General features: G+C 40.3%; 1 protein-coding gene across 1 annotated transcript in view; it reads right to left on the bottom strand.

Annotated features, from left to right (window-relative positions):
• SGK1 (serum/glucocorticoid regulated kinase 1) overlaps nt 1–25262 on the bottom strand; it is a 70724-nt gene that overhangs the window by 35334 nt on the left and 10128 nt on the right. Inside the window, exon 2 of the mRNA XM_064708102.1 lies at nt 11975–12190. Within this exon, the coding sequence (XP_064564172.1) occupies nt 11975–12190 (216 nt within the window). The remainder of the gene's footprint in view (nt 1–11974; nt 12191–25262) is intronic.

The following is a 25262-nucleotide window of genomic DNA, read 5'->3' on the forward strand; positions in this document are numbered from 1 at the left end:
GCTGGCCAAAAGTTAAATGTTAAACATCCAACTGCTTGCATGTCCACCGAGCCTGTTGTTGGTCCTTAGCCTCTGCTGCTGTGAGCTGTCCTTAGCCATGTGTTTTGAGAGGTAAGGAAAGAACAAGGTATATTTCACTGCTTATTTCAAATTATAAAAGCACCAAAACAGGACTGCTGGATGTGTTAATAATTTCTCTTCCAATTCACTTTATCTCTGGTCATAGCATCAAGAAAAATGGGATTTGTTAAATAGGAAAATACTTAACACACCTATAAGTGTCAACAATCACTGCAACTCTGAAAAACAGTTGCTCCTGCTTTCAAAGTACAAGTATTTGCTTGCACTCAGTTACCTAATCAGATGTGGGAATGCTGTGGGATAACTACACATCTCTCTGAAGAAAGTTCCCACTTGTGGTTAGAGTCAGAGATTCAGTTTTTCCACTCCTCCAAAAGATTTATTCAGCATGTAGGTCTTTTCCTTTCCAGCTGTACACAAAACTTTAAAGCAGATGTAACATAAGCAGTGGTCTATCTTTATCTCTAAGACCATCAGCAGGATTAATTGACTTATTAATTGTGGCTTTGGTCCAAGAAGAGCCTATGGTTCTCCCTCAAAGAAATTGAAGCAGCATTCTTAGTGAAATGATAGCATACGATCCCAACCCATCCAAAACTGGCAACAATCATGTTACAGCCAAACAGATTTTGAGGTTGTGACAGAACTGAGCAAGTCTGTTACTATCAACCTCACCACAAGACTGCTGCCAAGACACTGAAAATTCAAAACTAAGCATACACAGCAGTTTCACTGAAAGAAAAATAATATTGACAAATGTTGTATGAAGGCACCAGACCTTTTTTCCCCCACGAAAACTCTTTGCAAAACTTAAAGGAACAACGTCCTCTGAAGATCTGCTGACAGTTCATAAAGGAAGCTGTATAGGCCTATATATCCGTAAATATTCCTACAGGTCTTATTTCCACTCTTCTCAGTATTGCTGGAATGAAATGTAAGGAAGAATCAGGCTGCTAATGGCATCCATGGCAGTGATACAATCTGAGTTTTGCAGCAAGAGGCTTGGAGAGTGTCCAAATTGCCTTTTTCCTGTGCTCCTGCAGTCATAGACTGGGGCAAGGGTAGGTTCAGTAGAGATTTCAGCATGTGCTAATGTAGTAAAAACACAGATTCACAGACCACTGCAGCAATTCCATAGCTCTAAGAGGACAAAGGGGCCAAAGATTGCAAACATTGCCACCACAGGCAAGCCTAAGAGGGCAAGGAGGAGCCAGATCTGTGATTAGATTGTCTTCTCAATTGGGTGTGAAATGCCCCACCAAATGCAGACAAAGCCTTGGACTGAAACCGTGGCAGTGGCTGTACCTAGTGCAGGAAATGGCAGATTTGCTGCTGAGTTTTTTCTTCCAGTTGTGCCAATAATGCACAGGACCCTGGAAGAGGCATGTTTTGATGGAGGAACCACCACCTGAGCATAAAAATCTTTTACGGTGTATCTGTGCCTTCTAGGGATGAATTCCCAGATCCTGACCTTCAGAGTCCACCCCAAAACTATAGTGTGGAAAAAAAAAAGCAGTACTTTATCAGGGTGGAACTTCGGCAGTATCAATGTTCATAATCAATGCAACTATTGATATTAAATGGTGGTTTTGACACATTAGAAATATAATAAGCATAGTTACCTGACATGCTGAATTTGAAAAACAAAAGCCACCCTCAGAGACAGCTGAAACTAAAAACTTTATAACGTCTCAGTGATGCATATGAAAGCAAAACTAAACAGAAAAGCCCTGGACTCCAATTTTGACAAAAAAACCCTGGTGATTGAAGTACACAGATGTCTGAAATTCTTCCAGTTTTAGTAATCGGATTGTAAAAGTACTTTTCTTTTCAGATATATGATATTTATCTTGACAGAGTTTACTCAACAGCTTCATTGTTCCATGTGTTTCCCTTTGGTGCTTTGAAAAGAAAGCTAGTTTGTTCTTTTCATCTGTAGCCATTCCCTCAGTAGCTGTCATTTATTATGTAGAAAAAAGGATTGTATTGCATTTCTGTATGCATTTGGCTTTGCATGTAGCTATATTTTTCTTTCAGTAAATGTATCTTGGGGCTTGGGGAATTGTTTTGATGAAAGGACAGCTTTTTAAGCCAAAATATCTTTATCTCTCAAAGAGCTTCAATTGCTGCGGGCTAGATTAAAAAAAAATCCTTAAGAAACCAAACATCATCATCTTAATGAAAGCTAGCTTTTAGACATTAACCTTCTAGGGTATAATCTGTAACTCTGGGTGTATAGGAACCTCTGCAGGTACCTCTTCAGCAGCACTAGGTGCTTCACAGTTAACAACAGCCAATATCTTGACAATCGAGGGAGAAATATCAGCTATCTAACTTCTGCCTTTTAAGACTGGCTTTTGAAAAGCTTCTCAAGAGCACCAATCCCTATTTCTATCTAATAGACCAAGCCTGTCAACAAATGCTCCAGTTTTGACAGGTCCTTCTATCTTATAGAAATCAGATCTGTTTCTCCTGCCTTCCATGAGTCTCCTTGGAATAGGGCTGATGGCAAAACTTGGCCACTCTCAAGAATGAGATCTTTAGGAGGCAGGGAGGAACTGGAGCTTTCCTTCCCACCTGCACTTCATCCCACAACCCCTTAATACTCAAATAAGGGGTTTCAGGAAGGCAGCCCAGGGTTCAACAAGCTACAGGGTTTTGTGTGTGCTCTAACAGTGACGCAGCTGCAAAGGGTGGCATTCACAGCATCCTCCAGTTTCACCTGGACAAGGTGTTACCAGCTAGTAGTTAGAAGATGCTTTGGGAGTAGAAAAGGTGTTTGTCTTCCCCTAACAGATTTGAGTTACCTAAATCGTAGTCCTCAGATTTCCACTTCACACTCTCAGTAATAATATGTGGGAGGAACCCTCACTCCATCAGCTTATCTTCAAGGGCAAGAGTGGATCCTACCACATCCTCTTCAAGACCATTCTTAATCCTTCTTCGTGGCTTAGAGGAATAAATCCAACATTTTTGTCTTTTCTATTTGCTTGCTTAGCCTATTCTAAAGCACTTAGGTGTGTGCAAAATTTAATCATGTAACTGTAGGGAATGGATTCTACTCCAGAACAAAGAAAGATGTTATCAAGTGCTACCACACCACTTGTCAAATGTTGATTGGAATAAACACATTTGTATGTTGTTTTGGTTTTACTTCTGTCTGTAAGTCCACTTATCTGCAAAAAATTTCTTAGTTTCACAGGAAAGCAAAACCCACATGGTTTCACATGACAGCTCACACTTTAGGATTTCCTAATTAAAAGGGTTAAATTCTTTTTAAGTTCCTTTAAACTGGCATTTCTAATTTCTTGAATTCCCATGGGCCTGATTCCTTCCAGATTCATATGACTTCTATAGACATCAGATGAGGTGACACCTACCCACAATTCCCCTAAGCTCTGTCTCAGGAACATTTGATATTTTTTTTCCCCCTATGAAATGAATTCTCCAACTTATGCAAGACTATCATGGGATTTTAAAAACAATAATGTCTTTTCTAGGAGGGCTCCAAAATAATTTTGAGAGAGTGTGACAGTTTTGAGCCTGAGCAGAGTTTCTATTTGGTTTAAAGGTAAATGTTAATATGGTGTCATACAGTATAGGCCAAACAAAGTCTTTGTGCAGCTGCACTGCTGCTTTGGAAATAATTATATTTCCATTAATGCAAATGGCCAAAAAAGTTGATTTATCATGCATCTGTCAAATCCAGAGAGTGCATTACAGAAACTCTATTAGAACATCCTGAGCTAACTATTCAGAAGGATGAAAAGATTTCACAAAATGCAAACTCTATAATTAGACATAGAGCAAGCACACTGTATTAAGAGAAGAGACACTGAGGAGTCCTGGGGTGTGGATTCCATTAAATTACCTTAAATGAGCAGCATTGTAGGCACTGTATTGACTAATTTAATAGGATTTACAGAATACAGGAGTTTACAATATGGAGTTCTTTGCCAATTATAACCTCTTTGTGCAAAGAGGAAAATTGTACATAAGAGGTTATCTGGAACTTCTAGACAGAAAAATAGTGATACCTGTTGATAAAATGCAAAGGAATGCAACCTCTCCAGTGCTAAGATGAGGAAAAAATTGTTCACTGTGTTACTGGCACTGACCAAGGCACTTGGGGTGTCTTGTTTGGTCTGAGACTTCCAGGGGTAGACACACTGGGGCACACAGAGGAGCCAGAGGAAGAAACTAAGTTTTCTTTAAGAAACTTGTTTCGGGGTCAGGGATTAATTTCTTCAGAGAGAAAGGGCACACAAGACCAGCCCTTGTCAATGCTCAAAAGCACAATCTAGGCAGGCCATGGGATGTCTTTTGGTGGGGAGGGGTGCACGCAAACTGCCCAGGGGATGCCCTCAGCTACTTTGCAGATCTAATCTTTAGCTATCTGTACGTGGTCTTAACAACACATATATGAAAGAGTTTGTTTTATCTGTAGTGCTGTTACTCTTTAGGAGAGAAGTATCAATTGCCTGTCAGATTGTTTTTATGACCTTGTCACACAACGCAACAGACTCCTTTGTTTATCTACTGTGAAGCACGGGATTATCTTCAAAATGAGCTGAAGCAATGATTACAAGATGGGCAATAAACAGATTAAAATCAAACTCTAGTTGAGAACAGCAACTCCAGTTGTTCCTGCTAAATAGAACCTTTGTAGACCAAAGGAATCTAGCACAGCATTTGACTGACTGGGGAAAAAAATTCTTTCAAACTAACTGCTTTTTTTACTGGTCTTGTCCACTGTATTCTTTGATATCAGATACTAAGTATTACCAGAAGCTGGATTCTGGAGAAATGCAGAACATTCTTCAATTCTAGTGAGAAAAATCTCTTGGCCTCATGAGGCTGACGAGTTGATAATCAGAAATGAGCTTTGTCTGTCTTGCGTGACAGAACAAAATTAAACAGAAATTTGGTCGACTGTTTGGCCCAGATTCCTCATACCCACTCTGCTGTGTATTTTTGGGTTACTACCACCAGTGGAGAAAGGAATACTTTTCTCTCATCTTGCTGACTGTCAGCAAAGTCTTTTGAATCTCTGACTCAAAAAGAGTGCTAGATAAAAACCATATTAAAAGAAAAAATAACTTAAGAAAGAGAGAGAAATGTCATTTCCAGTTCAGGTATTATGGAAACCCCATGGAAAGAATAATAAATCATTTTCCAGCTATAGCTATCCCCAGGGAAAACACTTGACAGCTTCTTTAAAATAAGAAATACTTTAATTATCTTCAGTAGTGTTGAACCAGCATTCAGAAAGAAGGAGAACATGTTTTTAGATTTTCATATTGACTTGTCCAATTAATTTACTAAGTCTGTGGCACTTGAACAGACCTGTGATGGATGTACAAATGACTGAGTGCCTCACTGCGTTTTTGTAAAGCAGATGATTGATGTATCCCATAATTTCTTTGAGCCATGGAGATGATTTATATGCTCTGTGCTGTATAGACATTCTCTTTGTCAGTTGGGACTGTGTAAAACCCCCCACAGGCAATTGTCTGCTATTCAGTCTTTCCCATTCACTGAAATTACACATAATTTTAGCCTGTGCATTTATAAACTATGCTTTGCCATTTCCATTTGAAAATGCCTTTGTGCTAAACATTTTTGACTTGTCTAAATAAATATTATCCATAATAACCCTATATCAATCCATTACAAACCCATGTAACTACGTACTGCATTGAGATTGAATCCCTGAAACAAAGCCTGTTCCCACCTCACTCGTGTGATGCTTTCACAGCTGATACTCACAGCTGCAGAGAAATCTGAGCTACAGAGAAATCTGTGATTGTTTCATTTTGCTAAAGCTATAGGATCTGCAATAAAATAATGTTTGAGTGCCTGGTCTTCATATATACAGATGATCAAATTCCAAAAGCACAGAGACCTATTGGCAGGTAAATAAACCTGTAGTTATGGGGGGAGGTAAGTATTCAAATGAGCTCAATTCCAAATTCCATCAAAACCTCATTAGTGACACATTTATATCATTAGCTGAAAGAGCTTTAGTGTAGTCAGCTAGAAACAACTATTTAGGAAATAGCTATAAGCTCTGCTGGTGAAAAATGGCTTTTTCATTAGAGACTCAATTCTCAGGATTAAGCTGCAACTTTGAGTTGTGATGATTCAGAAAAGACACACTTTCTACAAGCAGAAACTGCAGAATGAATAGAAGTACAAAATACCTTCTTTACTGTTCTAATTGCTCATCTTGAACCACTTTATTCTCTAAAACTCTCTTTAATCTTCAGACGGTGCTACAATACATTACTGGAGCAGCGTATCAAGTCTGGATTCACTTGTAAGTGAAAAATGGTGAGAGAAGCTGTGGAGTTCCAGTGGTTGTGGATTCTGAAGTTAAATCACATGTAGTATAGAACTATTTCCTTTACTGGTTTTAACATTTTCTTCCTTAGGATTATGTTGCAAGTGTCCTTCTCAGTATAACATGGAGCTCTGAAAAAGGTTGTCTGATTGATTGGCTCTCTGTGTGTCACTTTTATGAACACAAGGGGCAGTTTCCCAGCTCAGTGAGATAAGCCCCCATCTTCCAGTCTTAGGGGCCATAGCAAAACATACCCTGGAATCTGGAGTAACCCTCTGTAAGGGCAGGAATATTCTATGCATGAATATATTAGACTTCAGCTAGATGCCACTAAGTTTAACTCTTCTGTTTTGGAAGACAGTTGCATATCCCTGTAGCTCTTTATATTTAAAGTTTGCTTATAATATGAAGTATTTTATACAAGGTTTTCTTGTTGTTTCTCTGCTTAAATGGGAATTTTCCAGTTGTTTTTAATTTTCCCTTTCCAGACCTATTTCTACTTTTCAATATTACCATGGAGCTGGCAAATAAAACACCATAATTTTTCTGGAATGATGTTAATATTTTTTTTCTGCCAGGTCCTTGTCCTGGAAGAAGAACAAGAAGGGACAAAAGAGAAGCCTAAACTCATCAAGATAATCTTCATAAGTCTTTCCTAAATCACTGCATGAGGCATCCCATCAAGACAACAAAGCTCACATCAATGTCAGTCTGAGCTATAGGCTTAGAGACCATTTGCTTCTTTGTCTGTCCTTTGCTCCTTGAAAACGTCTTTCCAAAGGATCCTACTTACCAGGGTCTCTGACAGACACTCCAAAGTGGATTTCATTCTATAAATGAAGAAAAGAAGGAGATAGCCTGCTCTGCAAGGCCTTTCAGAGGCATGTGTTGCCCTGGTACTGCTGCTGTCACCCACAGTAGATGTATGTATTCCACATCCTCCCCATGTCTCTCCATATGGGACAGAAGCAGACTCCGTGGATGGAGGGCTGTACTCCTAAATGCAAGCACAGAGTGTCTGCTTTGCTGAGCATGGGACTGACCTGAGCCAAGCTACTTTCTGTGGCATCCAGGCTGCCTTCTAGAATAATCACACTTAACTCAAGACCCTGCAGGGTGTACTGAGTAGTTATAATTATTCCATCAAAGTGCATTACTGTGTTTCTGCCTCTATCAAGTGTAATCTGCCATCAGGTTATTAATTTGCCCAGGTTTGCTGGAGCCTCTCACAGTCCTCTCCAGACTTGATTTCACTGAACAATTCTGTATTTCTGCTACCCAAGCTTCCTTTTTAAAATCTACTTTTCTTTTCCAAATTGTCTTTTATTGTGGCACTTCTCACATGTATTGGTTCCAGGAGTATTTTTGTCCCGTACTGGGCTTTCAGGATTTTCATTTCCTCTGTTGTGTATGTGCATATGTTAGTGTATTAACTAGCACTTACCAGGGTGTAAATCACAGGGTGCCTCATTACCAAGGCGGATCATTAAATGTAGGAGGGTTATTTATCTAAAATGTGTGAGAAAACCATATTTCCCTAAAAATCCCACTCAGACTTGTCACCAAACTCTTTCTTTATGGAGAGCTAGTCAGATTTTTTCATCTCCACTTTTTTCTAGTCCATTAAAAGGCATTAATTTTTATGATGCCCCTTTATGCAAAATGTTTCATCTGAAACATATTCTTACCCCATCTCAAAGGAAAGTTTCTAGGAGCTGTGTGTTACTTGTGGGAGAGATTTGTAATTAGAACTATCTCAAATAGCTGTCCAGCCTTTGGCTTGGGTATATTTCTTTCGGTATTCCTCATCTCTGAAGCAAGACTTGAAATATGGTTCAGTGCTGAAATCTGACTGAATTCAAGGGTTCTTCTATTCACAGGATCCTTGAGAGACTTTCAGTAGTAAAATTAATTCCTGCTATGGATCTAATAACACGGTCCAAAAGTGTCCATGAGAGTATAACTCCCACTAAGCTGCAAAGGACTTATCCAAAAAGGTGGCAGCACTGAATTCCCTGCAGCCCTAATTAAGATTCTCCTGGTGCTCCTTCACAGAAGACAGTGGGCATGGATGGACTGCCGTGGGTGGAAGAAGACAAGGCAACTGCCTCAGGAGCCTCCATCTCTTCCCCATCGCCTGCCCCACGGACATGATAGGAGGGGATGAAGAGATCCAAACGTGGTCCCTGATGTGGGGATGGCCCCTCCTGGGGCTGCTGGGTGCTCACCCTGCTCAGCACCCCCGAGTGCCCCGTCTGTCACACAGCCACGGCCGTGCTGGACACGCTCCCGGCCAGCTGAAGTCACGTTGCCTAAATGGAGTAAAGGCTTACTGAGCTCGCCCTTTCCCTCCTCCCACCTCTTAGCTAGGGGCTGCACAGGGCTTTTGTCTGGCTGTGGAAAGAAAAGACAGCTCTAGACATTCAAGGCTTTGGTCTCCTAGACAGAGATGTGTCTGTGGTGCTTCAGGACAGACGCTAGCTGATGGATAGGGCAGCAGGAGATTTTTTAAACAAAGAGGAAAGAACAGAACAAGCCTTGAACCTAGCTCTTGGCTCTGAGAAAAAAAAAAAAAAAAGGAAGAAAGATATTTTGAGCTCACTAACAAGGTCCTATATTTTGCTTATTTAGAGAAAGGTCTGAAACAAGGGCATAACAATACAGTGCAAGTGGAATACACAGGTCATGCAGAACAAAAAAGAATTTTATATGTGTGTGTGTGTGCATGTGAGTATGATTTGCTTCTTATAATCCAGCTTGGTAAACCCTCACCTGAGAGATTGAAATCACACCCATTTTTCACCATATTTGCCTCTCCCTATTTAGCAGACTGCAATGCAACTCTAAGAGATGGGTTGCCTGCACTTTCAAAACCAGCTTACTCACACGAGGTATTCATTACACAGCATGGTAATTTATTTTGAAAGCAAATTTACCCTCTTCATCAAGCCAGTGAGTTATGTGCAACCTGAACTATGCAGATAGACGTGGAAAAGTGAGGTTTGGTTATTGTAAATCACTACCCTGGCAGTGGTCCAAGCTCTTAGGGCTTCAGCTGTTACACTAGTAGAGCAGATATAAGCTCCCATATAACTAATCCACATCGGTTACAAAAAACAATAATATACCTATGTAAGCCAGTCATGTGAAAATTAGCATGATTTTCTGGCAATGCTTGGTAATTATCTAGTCCACTGTAAGCAAAGCAGAAAAATAAAATCATAAAAATGCAGAGATTATACACTATCGTACAAATAACAGAGGAGACTTAATAGAGGTTGCATCAGTAATAATTTTTATAAATTCCAGCTGGCACATGCGTTAATAGAAAAGCCTGGGGAAGTGGAAATGAGAGTATATATAAAGAAAAAAATCATTATTTAAAATACTTTTAGTTTCAAAATAATCTTATTTACACTATGTCAATTTTTAAAGACTCCACTACCTAATTACAATCACAGTAAACAAGCAGTAATGATTTTTTCCCTTGTTCTGTACTGGAAATAAGAATAGGAATACAGACACGTGTCCCCTTGGGTGATTTGTTTTAATCAGGTTGGTTTTTATAAGGCCTTTTTCAAACTGATCAGAATAGCCTGAAGCCTGTCAGAAAAAACATGTTGCCTAGAATAAGCCTTTAATAATATTTCACAGATGATTTGTTTTTGAGTTAATTTGCCCTTGAGCAAAAGAACGGGGTCAGGAGGACCCTTGTATGGGTTGGTGTTGAGCACAGCACAAAGGAACTATAATCATGATACCAGTACCTGGTTGCAGTACTAAAAAACAGAGAAGGAAGAGAAGTGGAGAAAAAGAAACAAGAGTTATCCAGGAGAGATGACTGGCACAATCCAAGCTCCCTGCTGATTTAACAGAGATCACGTTCTCGTTCTCTTCTCCTTGAAATATAGAACTGTCTGTTGAAGTTCATTGGCTTAAAGTGAGGGGAGTTATTTCACACTTGATGCAGCTTGTGCCACTTGTAACCCTTGAACAGAATCTCACCCAGAAACTCTCTTTAAACTCTGGAAAGGTCACACACAGAACTCCTTCAGCCTTTATTATTGAAAGCTTCCTCCTGGTTCTACTGTAGAGAAAAAGGCAGTGACCTTACATTTAATCACATCAAGGACTCTGTGCTTTAACTTACTTAAAAGATTCCTTATGCAGGAAAGCTTTATCCAAGAAGTCTTGTGCCAGATAATGATGTTTTTAAAGCAGCGTGCAAAATACCTCCCTTGCTGCAAACTCCAGCTGCTGAGTAAGCAACCTCTCCACTGCCTGCAGAAAGGAGACAGCAAGAGAGGTCCAGGGGAATCTGCATTCAGCCAAATCTACCTCACATGCATGTGAAACCTAATGGAAATCAGTTGTGAGGCCCTACAGCTCTGCAGGAGTACATGTGATTTACAGCAGGGCAAAGAATTTGCAGAATCCTGCTGTCTTTGGTGCTTTCATTTTTTAATGCTTCAGCCTGAGCAAAATTAATCTTCTTAATGAAGTAAAATGCAGGATTAATTAGCTCCTTCACTTGCACATGTTTAACCACAATGCCTTTGCTGGGTTTCAGAAGTGCACAGGACTTCCATTTTTACCTGCTGCTTGGATATCCCTGTTTAAAAATGCAGCAAATGTAGCTTGAAAAAAATGTTTCTGCTGTGAGCTGTATGCTAAGGCTCTGATAAATGCCTTGTCACATTTGCTCTGCTTTGTACTTGGAAAGATTCTTATTTGTTTGCTTTTATGTTTCTACAACTCTCTCCTTTTTTTGCACACCATTTCCAGGCAAGGGATAATTCTGTCAGGGATGACAGACTCTGCTGAAAACTTTCTGTTCTGCATTTGGCTTTTCTCCACAGGGATTATGTGGAGCTGAAGAATGAAAAAAAGGTGCAAAGTCTGCCTCAGAAAAGCCCCTTCTCGACCATTTAATCTCAGCCCTCACAATTTTGCCATCTTCACATCTGTGTGTAATTGTCCTGCACTAGATGAGGAATAGTGTCATCTATTACATACTAACATGACGAGGCAAAACAGGGTTTCCCTTCTCCTAAAAGACCCCCTGAATAGTTTACCTCCTGTTTGGGAAAACTCCCTGAGCCAAATTTTAATTTCTAAAAAGAAAGCTAGATGTGGTTTGGGGGGTAGAGGGGATGAAGGTGTTCTTATACTTGTTGGACAGCAGGGAAAAAATTAGCAAGTCTGGGTCCTTTTCACTATCTTGGAAAGATAATATCACCTATTCTCACCCCAGTTTCTGTAAAACAGGGAAGTAATATTTATTATTATTGCTAATCTGTTCAAATATTATGAGAGGACATCACAGCACTTTAGTGAAGAGTCTTTTCTTTTCCATGGACACCAAATTTCAAGGTAGAAAGCAGAGCCCAGATGTGCACAACAGCCTTGGTCAGCAGAGTTTCAGGTTTTGGAACATCCTCTCTCTTCCAGGGGCACAGAGTCTCTTAAATACGGGACCATTTCAAGTACAGACCTGTTGTCAGCACAAAACATGTAAACAGAGTTTGAGGGGAGGAAAGAGTGGCTTACTTTGCTGTTTCTCTGGCTCTCCCAGGAGCAGGACTCGGCCTCCTGAGGAGCAATCCCTCGCTGGAAAGGGTGGTCACTCAGACAGGTTTGGCAGAAGGGGGGCTCCAGCTCTGCATCCCCTGCAGGTAAATTCATCACAGTGGGCCCCGGGTATTTGAGGCTGGCATGTGGATGCTTCTCAGCATTGACCATCGGGCTCTTAATCCACCTTCGTACCTGCCAACACAGAAAGAGATTATGGACTCTCTTTGCTCTACAGCTGTTGGGAGGGCACAACAGGGTTTCCAGTGAGGACAGTAGCACAGATTGGGGTAAATAATCAGGTATGAGGATCAGGATCAATTTTCTGTAGGAAAAAGTACCAGGGGAAGTCAAGGTGAGCATACATCATCATTGCCAGGCTCTTAATGCTGAGAATTTTTAGCTGATTTGTGCAACTCTGCCATAAGTTTATCTACAACATAAAGGCTTATAAATATATTGAAATATGCAGTAGACTGCTAAAAGAGAGTGATAACTAGCCAAAGCAAGTATTTCCAGCCTAAACAGCTCAGTTTCCCCATGAGAAAAAGCAGACTGGTTTTGCAGGAATAGAACTGTAAGACTTGCTTTCTGCAGTCCTTTCTTTCAACAGCAATATCTCCTGTATCATCTCTGCAGTCCTTTCTTTCAACAGCAATATCTCCTGTATCATCTCTGACTTCATAAACCACCTCAGCCTTTTCTGTGCCTCCTATCACTCCATTCAAGAGTCAGTTTCTCTTGCTGACCTGCCCCAAATTTTGACCCTGACTCCTCTAACCTGGCATCCCCTGCCTTCTCCTCATCTCTGCAGCTTCCCAGCCAGGACCCAGTGCACTGCAGTAGGAAGGACACTGGCTACGAGCATAATACACTGTGCTGGCAGGGCACGGTGTCAGCCTTGTGCACTTTGTTTGCTTTTGCTTTCACTTCTGTGACTGTCTCTTTGATGTGAATCAACAGTATTGGGCTTTCTGAGACATTAAGTGAGGAGAGACCTCTCTGAGCTCTTTTTTACAAGTTATTTTGCGCTGTGAAAGCAATAAGACCACTATGTGAGCTGTGGTATATTTGCAATGAATCTGATCAGAACTCTGTAGTTAGAGTGCAAAGGATGGACAGGGATGTCTCAGGACAGACTGTCCCATCTTGGAGGGGGAAGGCTGAGACAGCCAGGGCTGGCAGCCCAACTGTCCTATTGAAAGGATGTAATCTCTTTCCTCTGGGATCCCTGGCCTCAGCAGCTCCATTCTTCATTAAGAGATGATATTTGCCATTAGAGGATGCTTTACATCAGGAAAAAAAACCATTTTATCTTACATTAGTCACGAGCAGGATGGCAAGTTCTTGATTAACAGTGGAAATCTATATCACAGCAACTGGTAACCAGGATCATGCATGATAAACAAACAGAATGAGACATCTCTGACTGGCCTTCTGCTGGTGACTCCTCCATGAGCAAAGCGCCCGCTCTGCTGACCTGCCGGAAATCTCTAACATTAGGAAAATTTCTCTTTCCTCTCTATGGAAACCAAGCAAATAGATTTCCTTCTGTGGGCAAATGAGCCACTTTCCAGTGCATTCTCCATTTGCATTTTTTAGTGTCAGTTCATGTGGATAATATTACCCTCTACATCCATGCTCCGGAACATCCCCACAAAATATCCAGACTGCTTTAGCTTCAGAATGATGGGTTGAAGTTGTAGGGGGGAGGGATTATTTTTTTTCAGATTTAATTTCAACAAATATATAGAAACTGATCTTTTAACCCAGGCAGTTTTTTGGGGTTTTTTTTAATGTATTTTTGCCAAGCATAATTGATTCTGTGATTGTTAAGCATATAATTAAATGTATTATTCTCCCCAAATAAATACACAGTTATGTGTCTTGATCTACTTTCAGATTTTGGTGTGTTGAAAATAATTATTGTATTTATGGTAAAAACAAAACAAAAAAAAAAAAAGCTTGATTTCCCAGTGTAGTTTTATTACAGGAAACATTCAATATATTTAATGATTCTGAAATAAGTAAATGTTGAATTTGTTCTTTTCAATATATACCTGGTGGTCAGTTAAGTATTTTCTGACCTGGTTCTGCCTTTTTTCCTCAATATCCTGCAACTTCAGTCATTTCACTATTGGTGCACACAGTGTGCAGAAATGTGCATGATTAAAGAACCAAACTGACAGCAGAAAAGGACTGGGGCTGCAATGAGCTGCAGGTTCAGTCTTCCTTAAAATTCAGGAAACATAGGCCAGTCTTTTGCTTGAGACTCAATTGCATATGGAATTCACATGTAAATGTGAATCTAAGGTTTCATTAAGACCTATGATATTTGGTTTTGTGATATCAAATTAATGACATTTGCAGTGATACAGTTAAACAATCATTCCTATTGTAACCTCACCTGTTTTTTCACTCTCTTGTGTTTCCATTTACATATCTCTAGCCTTCCTGTGTATGAAAAAGCATTCAATATGTGACCTTGGTGCTCCTGATACACCAAAATGTGTTGGTATTGAATGATCTTGTAGCTGTACCTTTTAATGGCAATGAAATATACATTCTGCAGTATAATTATCATAAATTAAAAATTAACCACTGGTGCTTTAATGATGAGGGAAAGTAACACAGAGTGCATTTTATGAAGCTGCACACACCAGAATGTAGATGACATTTCTCTCTCTAGCATCAGCAAGTGGTTCCTGAGCTCACACTGAATTCTGAATAATTTTTCTTTATTTATTATTTATTCCAAGCTGACTCCTGATTTTAAGCCAGATACACATCTTTTTTTTATGCATTACATATTGCTGTTTAAAAATGTTGAGCTAAACCAAAGTTTTCACATGATAGGTCCATACTATTTATATATTATGGCCTGTACTGAGAGATGAAAAATAAGCATGATCATGAACGCTGCTCAACAATATGAACTCTGGTCATATTGTTGTTCTGTTGAATGAAGCAGAGCTCTGGGGAAACTAAGGAGAAAAAATTTCAGGAGAATCCAGCTTTGAGATTGAATGAACCAGCATGATTGTTGGTTTTTTTTTTTTTTTAATGGTTGGAAGAAGTTCCAATAGGTTAGCACACCCACAAATGCGCTGTCAGAGGAGAGCTTTAAAAGTAGTTTATCTTCATCAGGTCGGACAAAGTCCAGGTTCACGTACATCCAGTCCAGGACGCCGCGCTGACTCAGCAAGACACGCATAACATTTCAATAAACTTAACTGAGTCACTCTGAAAAGCAATGTACAATCAACAAACACCAATAGGAACCCAGGGCCTGCACAGCTGAGCCCAGGGAAGTTGTTTTCCTTTCCCGTGCAGCCTTTGCCCCCGAGTGAGGCGCTCCTGGTGCCCGCCCACGCGCCCGGACCTGCTGCGCTGGGGCTGGGCTCTGCCAAGGAGCGGCGGTGCCAAGGGGCTCTGCCAACGACCGGCGTGCCAGGCTGCTCCCAGGGCTCGCCTACATGGATGGGCTAAAGTCTGCTCTGCAGTCACGAGCCACGTAAATGCGCATCCAGCCCTTGTGTGGGCAGCTTGGGTCAGAGTTGTGGTGGGTTTAATTAGTTCTGCAGCCATTTACTCCACTTATCTGAGTTAAAATTTCAGGTTTTCTTCCGAATTGGGAGGTTCAGGAGGACTTTAATGACATTCAACTACTCTAATTTCACTTCTTTAGCTAATTCAGACTAATGCCCCTCAGTATCCCTTTGCAGACAAACCCTACATTTGATTTTGAAATAAGATTGAGTAAAATGCACAGAAGAGTGTAGAAAACTCAATGATTCACCACTGACTTTCAACATACATCCATATCCAAAGTCATTGAAAACACTGATTTGAAAGTAGGAACTGGCAGCAACTTCATAGCAGCAAGGTCAAGATCAGACTTTGGAAGAAAACCAATTTCCCTGGCCATGGCTATGCAGGTCTTGGGCTTCTATTGATACTTGTAGATTATATATTACTTTTCAGAGGGCCTCAGTTAAGTTTATTGAAGTGTTATGTATATGTATTAGTCACTGAATTGTAAGTCTACACTATAGGCTTTTGTCTAGCTTTAACCTTAATAGACTTCAAAGATTATTTGAAGTTTTAATATTTACATTTACATTAGACAAGTGCCTTAGATCTATAGCTCTGTTTGACTTGGGCTATCTTAAATGTCACTAAGGGATTCAAAGTGCAAAGGTTCATTTCTTTTTAATTCACTTCCCCCCAAAAAAATCCTACACTGGATTGCACAAAATGTAAAAGAATTTTAAAGAAATTTCTCAGAGTTTCTTCCCTGATTTGACAAATTAAGGTTAACAAGTAGCAGATGATAATTTGCTATTTAGGGCATCATGTGATCACAGAATCATGGAATGATTTGGGTTGGAAGGGACCTCAAAGATCATCTAGTTCCAATCTCCCTGCTGAGAGCAGGGACACCTTCCTTATGACAAGGTTGCTCCTGGCCCCATCCAGCCTGGCCTTGAACACTTCCAGGGATGGGGCATTCATAACTTCTCTGGGCAATCTCTTCCAGAGCTTCACCACTGTTATCATGAAAATTGTCTTGCTAATACCTAATTTAAACCTCTTTCTGTGTGAATTTGGTCCTTCTCCTGTCACTACATGCCCTTGTAAAAAGCCTTTCTTTACACTTCCTGTAGGGCCCCTTCAGGTACTTGAAGATGCTGTAAGGTCTCCTCAGAGCTCAAATAGCAATGTGCTAAGTGCATAATTCTTCGTGGCACTGTAAGGAATATGTTATTATTCAAATACATTATTTTTTTTAATTCTTATCAAGATACCCACTACCACTAAATAAACTAGAGCCTGCTCCTACCTGCAGGAAGTAATCCTCCTCTGAACTTCCTCTGACAAGTTCTGTACTTTTGTTTCCAAAACAAGGCCCAGCAATTTCATCCACCATTATAGAGTATAAGCAGCAGATTCTAAACGTGTCTGAGGTAATCAGCTTTAATATAACTACTTATTTGAATAATTTCTTAAAATGAAGAGTTTTGAGGTTGTCAAAGCAAATAATTTTAACTTTTCCAAAATCAAAACTTTCACATTTTCAAGTCAAATTACCATTTTTAAATTTCTTTTTATTTTCTTTCTTTTTATTATTGGTTTTTATTGATACAGAACAAATTATTTGGAAGAAATGCAGTCAACTTCACACTCACAGACTTTCATGACTGGGAGTAAACACTTCTCCACCCTGCCACATTTTAATTTTTTTTTCTATTGGTGGTTCTGTTGGACCATCAAAGGAGCTCTGGAAGTAGTCAAAATTGTTTGGTATTTCTGGCATTTCTTGCAATGATAACAAATAAAATTGATGAAAATTTTCAAGAACAGTGAGTTCTTTCAAGAAAAGTGAGTTCAAAGGAATGTTCTGCACCCTTCTAATCTGTAGCCATGTTTCACTAATCCCAAACTAAATTGAAATGTGACTGTTGCTAGAGAGCAGCTCTAAATACCCTTTTCCCAGCCATGGCCTGAAGCATTGTTGAAAGGTTCACAAGTATTTTTTAAAGGCTCTTTATTTTCTGAGCCTTGTTTTCTCAAGTTTCTTTGTTTGCTTTACTTTCTAAAAACATGATATCCAACAGTGATAATCTTAGACTTGAAAATTACCAGATGTGATTAAATAAGATTTGCCAAGTTCCAGGGGTTTTTTTTTTCACTCCTGGTTTGTCCTGTTATGTAATAGCAAACAGATAAAGCTTTTAATTTCATATGGCTCAGTTGTCAATGGCATCAGTCGACTCAGCACATTCTGCACTTTAATCGGTTATCCATAAGCCAGTCCCCATCACTGCAATTATGAGGAATGTTTTCCGTGAGAGAAGCACCAGCCTGTTCCCCGGAGCCTCTACCAATGCAGATGTGGCTCTTGCTCAGAGGACAAAAGATGCCAGTGGCACCAGTGACCATCTTGGAGCATCCTCCCTATCACTGGAGGATCTGAAAAACTGGTGCTTCACAGGACAAGATGACCTTCTTTGCTGGCTTCTCATCTGAACACTCGACCTTCAGAACTGATGAATACACAAGAAAAGAAAAGGCAGGTTATGCAGGGACATAATGTCTTGCAAGATTAGGCCCTTTGTAATTGTGGCCGTCACTCCACTGCACTAAGCCCCTGTGTCTGATATGGACTGTGGATTTTAGAAGGATTTGGGCATAAGGTGGGAAGATACATATCCTGGAGTAATATTTGTGTGAAAGAAAAACAGCATAAGATTGTAGACAAATTTGATAGGCCATTAGATGTTTAAAAATGAAGACATTTGCTGAGGACTGAGCATAAACTGGATGCTGGAATGGCTTGAGGAGAACTGTGGGAAAAACTGCTTGGAGGACCAGTACTATCAGACAGTTCTCAATGAAACATCACACCCATCAACACAATAGTATCAAATGTAATCTGACAGCCTGTGCAACCCTGTGCTCTGTGCAGCAGCATTTTCTCACTCTGAAACTTTGGACGGGCTTTTTTTCATATTTTTGTGGGAAATTGGAATAAACCACTCTGTGCCCTTGAATTTTTCTGTACTTAAATGCCATTCTTCGTGAAAGTTTGTTTGCATCAGTTATGGGTTATTTTGGCTCTTAGTCAGCTCCTTTGCTCTGCATGTTGAATTTCAAAGTCTCTGGATATTCTTTTCCCTGCCGGACAAAACCAAACGCCTCGAGTGTGATCTAGGTCAGTGTATGCGCCTGTGTTTGAGCTCTGCCTCCCTCTGATATCAAATGTACATTCCCCCTTCTCCAGTTGCTGTTCATCTGATCCCTTCTTTCCTTTTCCTGACGTTATCTAATTGCACCCTGGACAAGGATTTGAATTTTCATCCATTATGTAAACCCGAGGTGGACACAGAGCTCTTGGAATCATCTCCCCCGAAGTCTCGAGGGCGACTGTCAGGAAACCTATTTAAATTACAATTAGGTAGATTAGGGAATGAAAAGCTCCATTGTTCAAACTGTATACAGTCATCTACTTGAGTGGAAAGTGGTAAACGAGAGGCAGGCTGATTAATGCCCCGACTGAGATCCAGCGCTACTCTCTAGCTGACTCTGACATTTAATTTGTCATGTCCCATGGGAAATGCGGCACAGCAAAAGAATCACTTTGTCAAATCACCTCGAGCTATTTTTTTTTCCCTGCAGATCCCTGAAACACACCACTTTGTTGATTAATAATCACATTTTATTTTAAAAGGGAAAGTGAAGGGCAACTCGCTGCATAGTCATCATTTGCTGCTTTCCCTGCAAAGCCGAGAAGCCGCTCGCTAAAAAGCAGGCCAAAGAGCAGAGCACTTTGTTTCTGTCCGAGGCTGGGTGTACATGCCTTGGATTCAAGGAGAGTTTAGTCCTCCAGCTGTGCCAGGAAAAAGGTTACCTGCATGTGAGGGGGATCTGGGGAAGGACAGATTTGCCACAGCTCGGGGTGGAGAAGTGCAGGGAATGTTCTTCACAGGAGCCCCAGCACACTTTGGTATTGCAAGGGAATATACAGCATCTGGCAGAAATCACATCTATCCAAGGGAAGGCACAGCAAATATTTCAGTACTTGTTGTTGTCATCACTTGCAATGTTAACACATCAAGTAAATAAGGCAGATTTTTATGATCTTAAGTGTGAATGACATGTCTCCGGGCCACAGAAGAAAGTCGGCAAAGGCAAGATTCTTAAAAAAATATATGTCAACATGTGACTGCATTCAGGCACTAATCCCAAAAGTTGATGGGTACCAAAACGACTCCAGGAATCTGGAGTCCTCTAAGTATGGTTTTAAATATTTCTGCTGAACAAGTGGTAAATCATGTAGTTCAAGGCATGAAGAGCAGCAGAAAAGTTAGGCACATCAGTATTGTAAATAACTACTGTTAATGGGCACAGTGCAAACTGCCTGGTTGATTTTCCTGTTCCAGTAAATGGGAAAGCTCTTGCCTGCTCCAGTTGTGCAGGAGAAAGTTTGCAAAACCCACATCTCACATTAATAGCTAAATTAACTTTTGCAGTGCCCTCACACTGTTTTTTTGTAATGTGGCACCAAAAAATTATAAACAACTGAATAGGCACCACTTAGAATTTTCCTCTTTTGCTCCCTCTCATAACCTTATAACAATTGTTAGTGTCATGGGATTCTTCTCTCTGTGAATAAATAAATAGCTGATGTGTTGGAATCAGGTAAGAGCTCTTGGATCAATTGCAAGCACTGATGGCACTTGTTACTACACGAGATGGGACAATAGATTCATTGTCCCTTCTGGTGTATAAACACCCTCTGCGTATTATGTCAAAGAGCAAAACAAAACAAAATGGGCTTTATTGTGTATGTGCAAATGTAATCTTTCCAGGCTACAAGTTAAAATGCTTTTCATCTAGATCAAGTAAAAACAACACGAACAATACAACCCGAAATCCTGTCCAAACAGTCTGAGGCTGCTCTCTGGTACCTTCTCTTCTCTACTCTGTGTTTTATGTGAGTAATGCCAATTGTCAGTAAGTAGGAAACACTTATTTTAGCTCCTGCTTTCATAAACACCACATCCCACATCTATTAGTCAAAGGCTCAAATCAGTCTGCAGGGTACTGTGAGCATCTGCTCCAGGCACAGGAGCTAGGGAATGCATGGTTGGATGTGAATGGCAGCAAAGGTGGGTGAATGAAAAAATTCCAGGCAAAACAAAGATACCTCAGTGTACATTTTCTCCATCTCAGTTTCCTGATGCAATGGTTATTTTGCATCCTTCAGTAATCTGGGCTGAAATAGCCCAGCATTATAAAGTTTAACTGCAGAGCAAGAATAATGACTGCAGTGGCAGAACATTATGGATGACTGGTTACAGCACCAAGTCCCATTCAGTAGTCATCCTTAACTATTCAAAAGGTTCATACTGTCAGAGCAGGGAAGCATATTTTGTGTGGCCTCTATTTAATAACTTCCCTATTTCAAATTTGAGCCTAACTCTACAGTTTACTAATCTCCTTTAGATCTGGCAGAAGGTGACCCTTCTAATTTATTATATAACTTTGCACAGCATCCTAATTTTTGTCAATCTTTAAAGCAACCAGGACCACTAGATGAGCTGATTTAGGATGCCTGGTCCTTCTGGCCCTGTGAGAGAGACATGCCAAAATATTCACAGAGCTGTGAGACAGACCATACACCTTAGAAAGCTGCAGTATTCCCAGAGGGGTTCCCAGTGAAAGATGCCAGTAATTTTTTACAGAACAGCCTTTGACAGGTCCCTGGGACCTGGCAGCAGGGACTTGTGCTGTGCAGGCCCGTGTGTATAGTGGCATGGCAGTGCCATGGGGGACTTGCCACAGCCTTGGTCGAGCCCCACTGGAGCACTCTGGGGCTGTCCTGTCATCTATCAGACTGGGTAACACAGACAGGCAAATGTCCTTGCTTTTCTTTTCCAAGTCAGGAGATACTGAGTAATAGAATCACAGAATAGGTTTGGGTTGGAACAAACCTTAATGATCCTCCAGTTCTCAGCCCTCTGCCATGGGCAGGGACACCTTACACTTTACTGGGTTGCTTAAAATGTCCCATGCCACTCAAATCAGCCACTTCTAAATGGCATCCCCGCTGAGATGCAGTGTGTAAAACACCAATAAATTTCTATCAGGATCTAAAAGATTGTTTTATTCCAAACCATACAAGAATTTATGACTTAAAAAATCATTATCAGCAGGGACTTAAGCTAGGAGGAGGATTTATAGTTCAAGTGTTTTGATGAATTAATTCATTGCCAAATGTGACCAATTCTTATAAGAAAATTCACTGATTTTCATCACTGATTTTTTCCCCACTAGGATGATAAATTGAACTTATGGAAAGCAGACCACTTGATACATACTCTGTCACTGTAGGAGAACATATGGTCCTGAATAATTTGAAAATAAAACATACATCGTCGTCTAGCAATTGCACAGACTGAAAGTAAACCTCCTTCATACAAGAGACTCTTTTGAGGTTAAAATTTGTTGGTTAATGATTCAAAATTTTCTGTGCATGATATTCTTTCGATATATGTAATAAAATCTTAGCTCAGGCTATCTGAAAGATGGACCAAATGTTTATAGCCTTTCTTGCTCCAAAAGCTGCCAGCAACATTTATTTATAATCCCACGAGGAGAAAACTATTATTTTCTAGTTGCATTTCAATCTGCTCTGAAATCTGCTTGAATTTCACCAAGCTTCCCATCATTCTGTGGTGACTAGATGCCTCCTCCATTTGAGAAATAGGTCTTACAAGTCCTCCTCGGAGAGGGGGCAATGACTCAGTGCTTCAAAAACAAAACAGCAAACACAAGATGAACTAACAAATCTGAAACCCCATCCCAATGCAATTTCATCACCTATAAAACTGCAGCTGTTTCAATTTGTGAAGCTAAGCAGTTTCTCCTGCACCTGTCAAACCTGCCTGGCATTTCAATAAATTGTTCCATGTGTTGTTTTTGCTCCTGCTTTAAAATAGCTGGAGAAATATGGTTTTAAGAAGGGCTAAGTACAGACAAAAAGTACAGTTAATCAGAGTAAAACCACATTTTCAAACTGCCAGTCAAAACCAGTCATTCATATGTATTAAAGAAATAAGTGTTCTTAAGTGAAAAACATAGTAACAGATGCAAACCAGACATACTCAAAAAATGAAACAAGGGAGGCTTTCTTTCTGCCCTTTACATTATTTCCTTTCTTAGTTTAGTATTTTTCCAGGGGCACATTCACACACACAAGAAACATATTATCCAGCATTTATTCCTTGTGGTCTTCACTTTATTTACACGATGAAGGCAATAAAGAGCTTTGTTTTAGAAACACGAGCTGAAGTGTAAGTCACCAATGCTGACTTATCAGCTTGTGGGTCGGAGTCTTCCACATGTGTAGGTTGTTGGTTTTGGGAAGATTGCGACTGAAGCAGATTGTTTTGAGTCTCTTATTCCATATGCTTTGTTATGTGTAGATTTTCTTTTGCTTAACTCTTGCAAATAAAAAATAAATATTCTGAAGTCATTTTGGGCAAAAGTATTGAAAGCTAGCACATTTTTCCTCTGAGAATGCCAACATTTTTTGAGGGTTCAATGCCAAGCAGGTTAAACAATAATTATGACATCAGAGAAAATATTAAAAGTATCCTGCAGGTAGGATAATTTACATGGTTTCAATTTGGTGTGCAAATCCTTTTACAGGACGGCTAGTCACCAATATAAATTACTGTGACAAAGAATAAGTGAAATGGAGAAAGCAAACAGAAATTGAAGAAGGCAAGTAGAAGGAGATAATACCTGAGACAGATAGGTTTTTAAATGGACTGAATAGTTTTCCTAGTATTGTGACCATGAAATAAAGGAAATCAGATGTCAGCCTAGCATTGTGGACTTGGCTGGTAACTTCTTCACTAAAGACAGTTTTTTTGAAAAGCAGCAAACGCACCAATCTCAGCTCCTTTCTATCCTTGCAAATCATTTCTCTCATTGGCAGAGCACCTGGGCATGTGGCACACCTGCTCTTGATTCACCTGGTAGGGCAGGTGAACCAATTTTTAGGTGGCATACCTACAACGAAGAAACCCAGTGTGGTTGTCTGGATCCCATATAAACACACAAATGTGCAAAGATATTTAGGTGCAGAAGCTGCTGGGGTTTTGCAAGGCTCACACAGGTTACTCCAAGGGCTTCATAAAGCACACTGCTAGGCTGGGCTCTCCAGCAGCTTGCAATGGAGAAGCAGCAATCTCTCCCTTCAGCTCTGTATGGGCCTATTCAGCACACAGGCTACTATATGGGAAAGGTCCAGGTTGGTGAGCCCTTGGAGAGAAAAAAGGGAGAAGTATGATGAACAGAAGAAATTTGTTGAAAAGAAGATGATTTATTTACATATTTAACTTCTGGACAACTGCCAGCCTGCTTGGAACTGCACAGAAAGAGAACCTCATGAGGCTTGTCTCATATCTAATTACAGCTCTTTCAGGCTTAGTATATATGGAGTAATTGGGGAATGGAATGAACAGTCTCAGAGTAGCTCTGACCTTTTTTCCCTTCAACAGTTCTTAATTAATCTTAAATAGAGAAGGAAATAATTTATTTAGTCCAAGCAAGATATCCCAGACCTTTGCTCTCTTATCACTGTACAAAAGAAAAAAATGCAGTACAGAAGAAGAGACATAAAAAAATAAAGGAACTTTTGAATCTGAAATGAGACCTCTTCCACTCACAGGGAGCTGATGGAAGGTGCATGCATGGGCACCATAGGCTTAGGAGAGAATGGACACTAATGAATGCTTCTTTCTGACAGGATGAATCAAATCTCACGATCTCCTTATCAAAAAGATACATCTCCCATCTCCACCACGTGCATTGTTACTCCCAATGTTACGCATTGGGGAGATGCTGTCAAACTGAAATGCAGGAGCTAAAAGAGAAGTTTCAGGGCCAAGATTATGAAGAGAGACTCCAGATTCCATCCTGATGACTGTGTTTCTTCTTGTCTCTCCACCTCTCTAAAGGTCTTGGTAGTGTTAAAGATATCTTTGGATGGTGGCTGGATCTTTAGGATGCCCATCTACAGAGCTGCTAAGCATTGAGCAGCATTCAAGTTCATCTGTTTTTTGGGAGTTCAAGACCATCCCTGAGTAGTAGTGCTGAATAAAAAGGCTTGGCAATTAGTTAACTTTGTATGCCAGTGTCTGAGATGAACAAGAAATCAGTGTGAAGTCAGTGATATCTCTGTGTAAAGGGTTAGGGTGTCCATGGAGCTGGAGAGAAGATGACATGGAGCCAGAATGCAAACTGAGCACAAAACCTGGAGGCACAGCAGCTGTGGTTTTAATCACACCTCCAGTCTGCTGGCATAAGAAGAAAAGGTCACACTACAGAGCTAAAGGTTGCTTTGGTTTGTATTTCACGGGCTGTCCTCCTCCAACATTACCTTCCATTATCTTGTCTTCATATGAGTTTTCTTTATATCACAGCCTAACAGTCAGAAAGGTTTTACACAGAGGATTCCCACAGTCTCTTTGTTTCCAGCATAGAGGTTTAGTCCAGCACTCCAACCAGAAAAATTGATGTTACAATGGCTGTCCTTGCAAGGAGCCCTCCTGTGAGTTGACCCTTAAGGGATGCAGGATCCAAAGTTTTGCATGAATCAGAGTGTGTCAAACAATGTCGATGTGCTTCAAAATGTCATTAATTTTAAAGCTAGAAATAAATTATCATTATTCAAATTCCAACCTACCTACAG

This window comes from Zonotrichia leucophrys, chromosome 3, assembly GCF_028769735.1.
Source record: "Zonotrichia leucophrys gambelii isolate GWCS_2022_RI chromosome 3, RI_Zleu_2.0, whole genome shotgun sequence".
In the NCBI taxonomy this organism is placed as follows: domain Eukaryota; kingdom Metazoa; phylum Chordata; class Aves; order Passeriformes; family Passerellidae; genus Zonotrichia; species Zonotrichia leucophrys.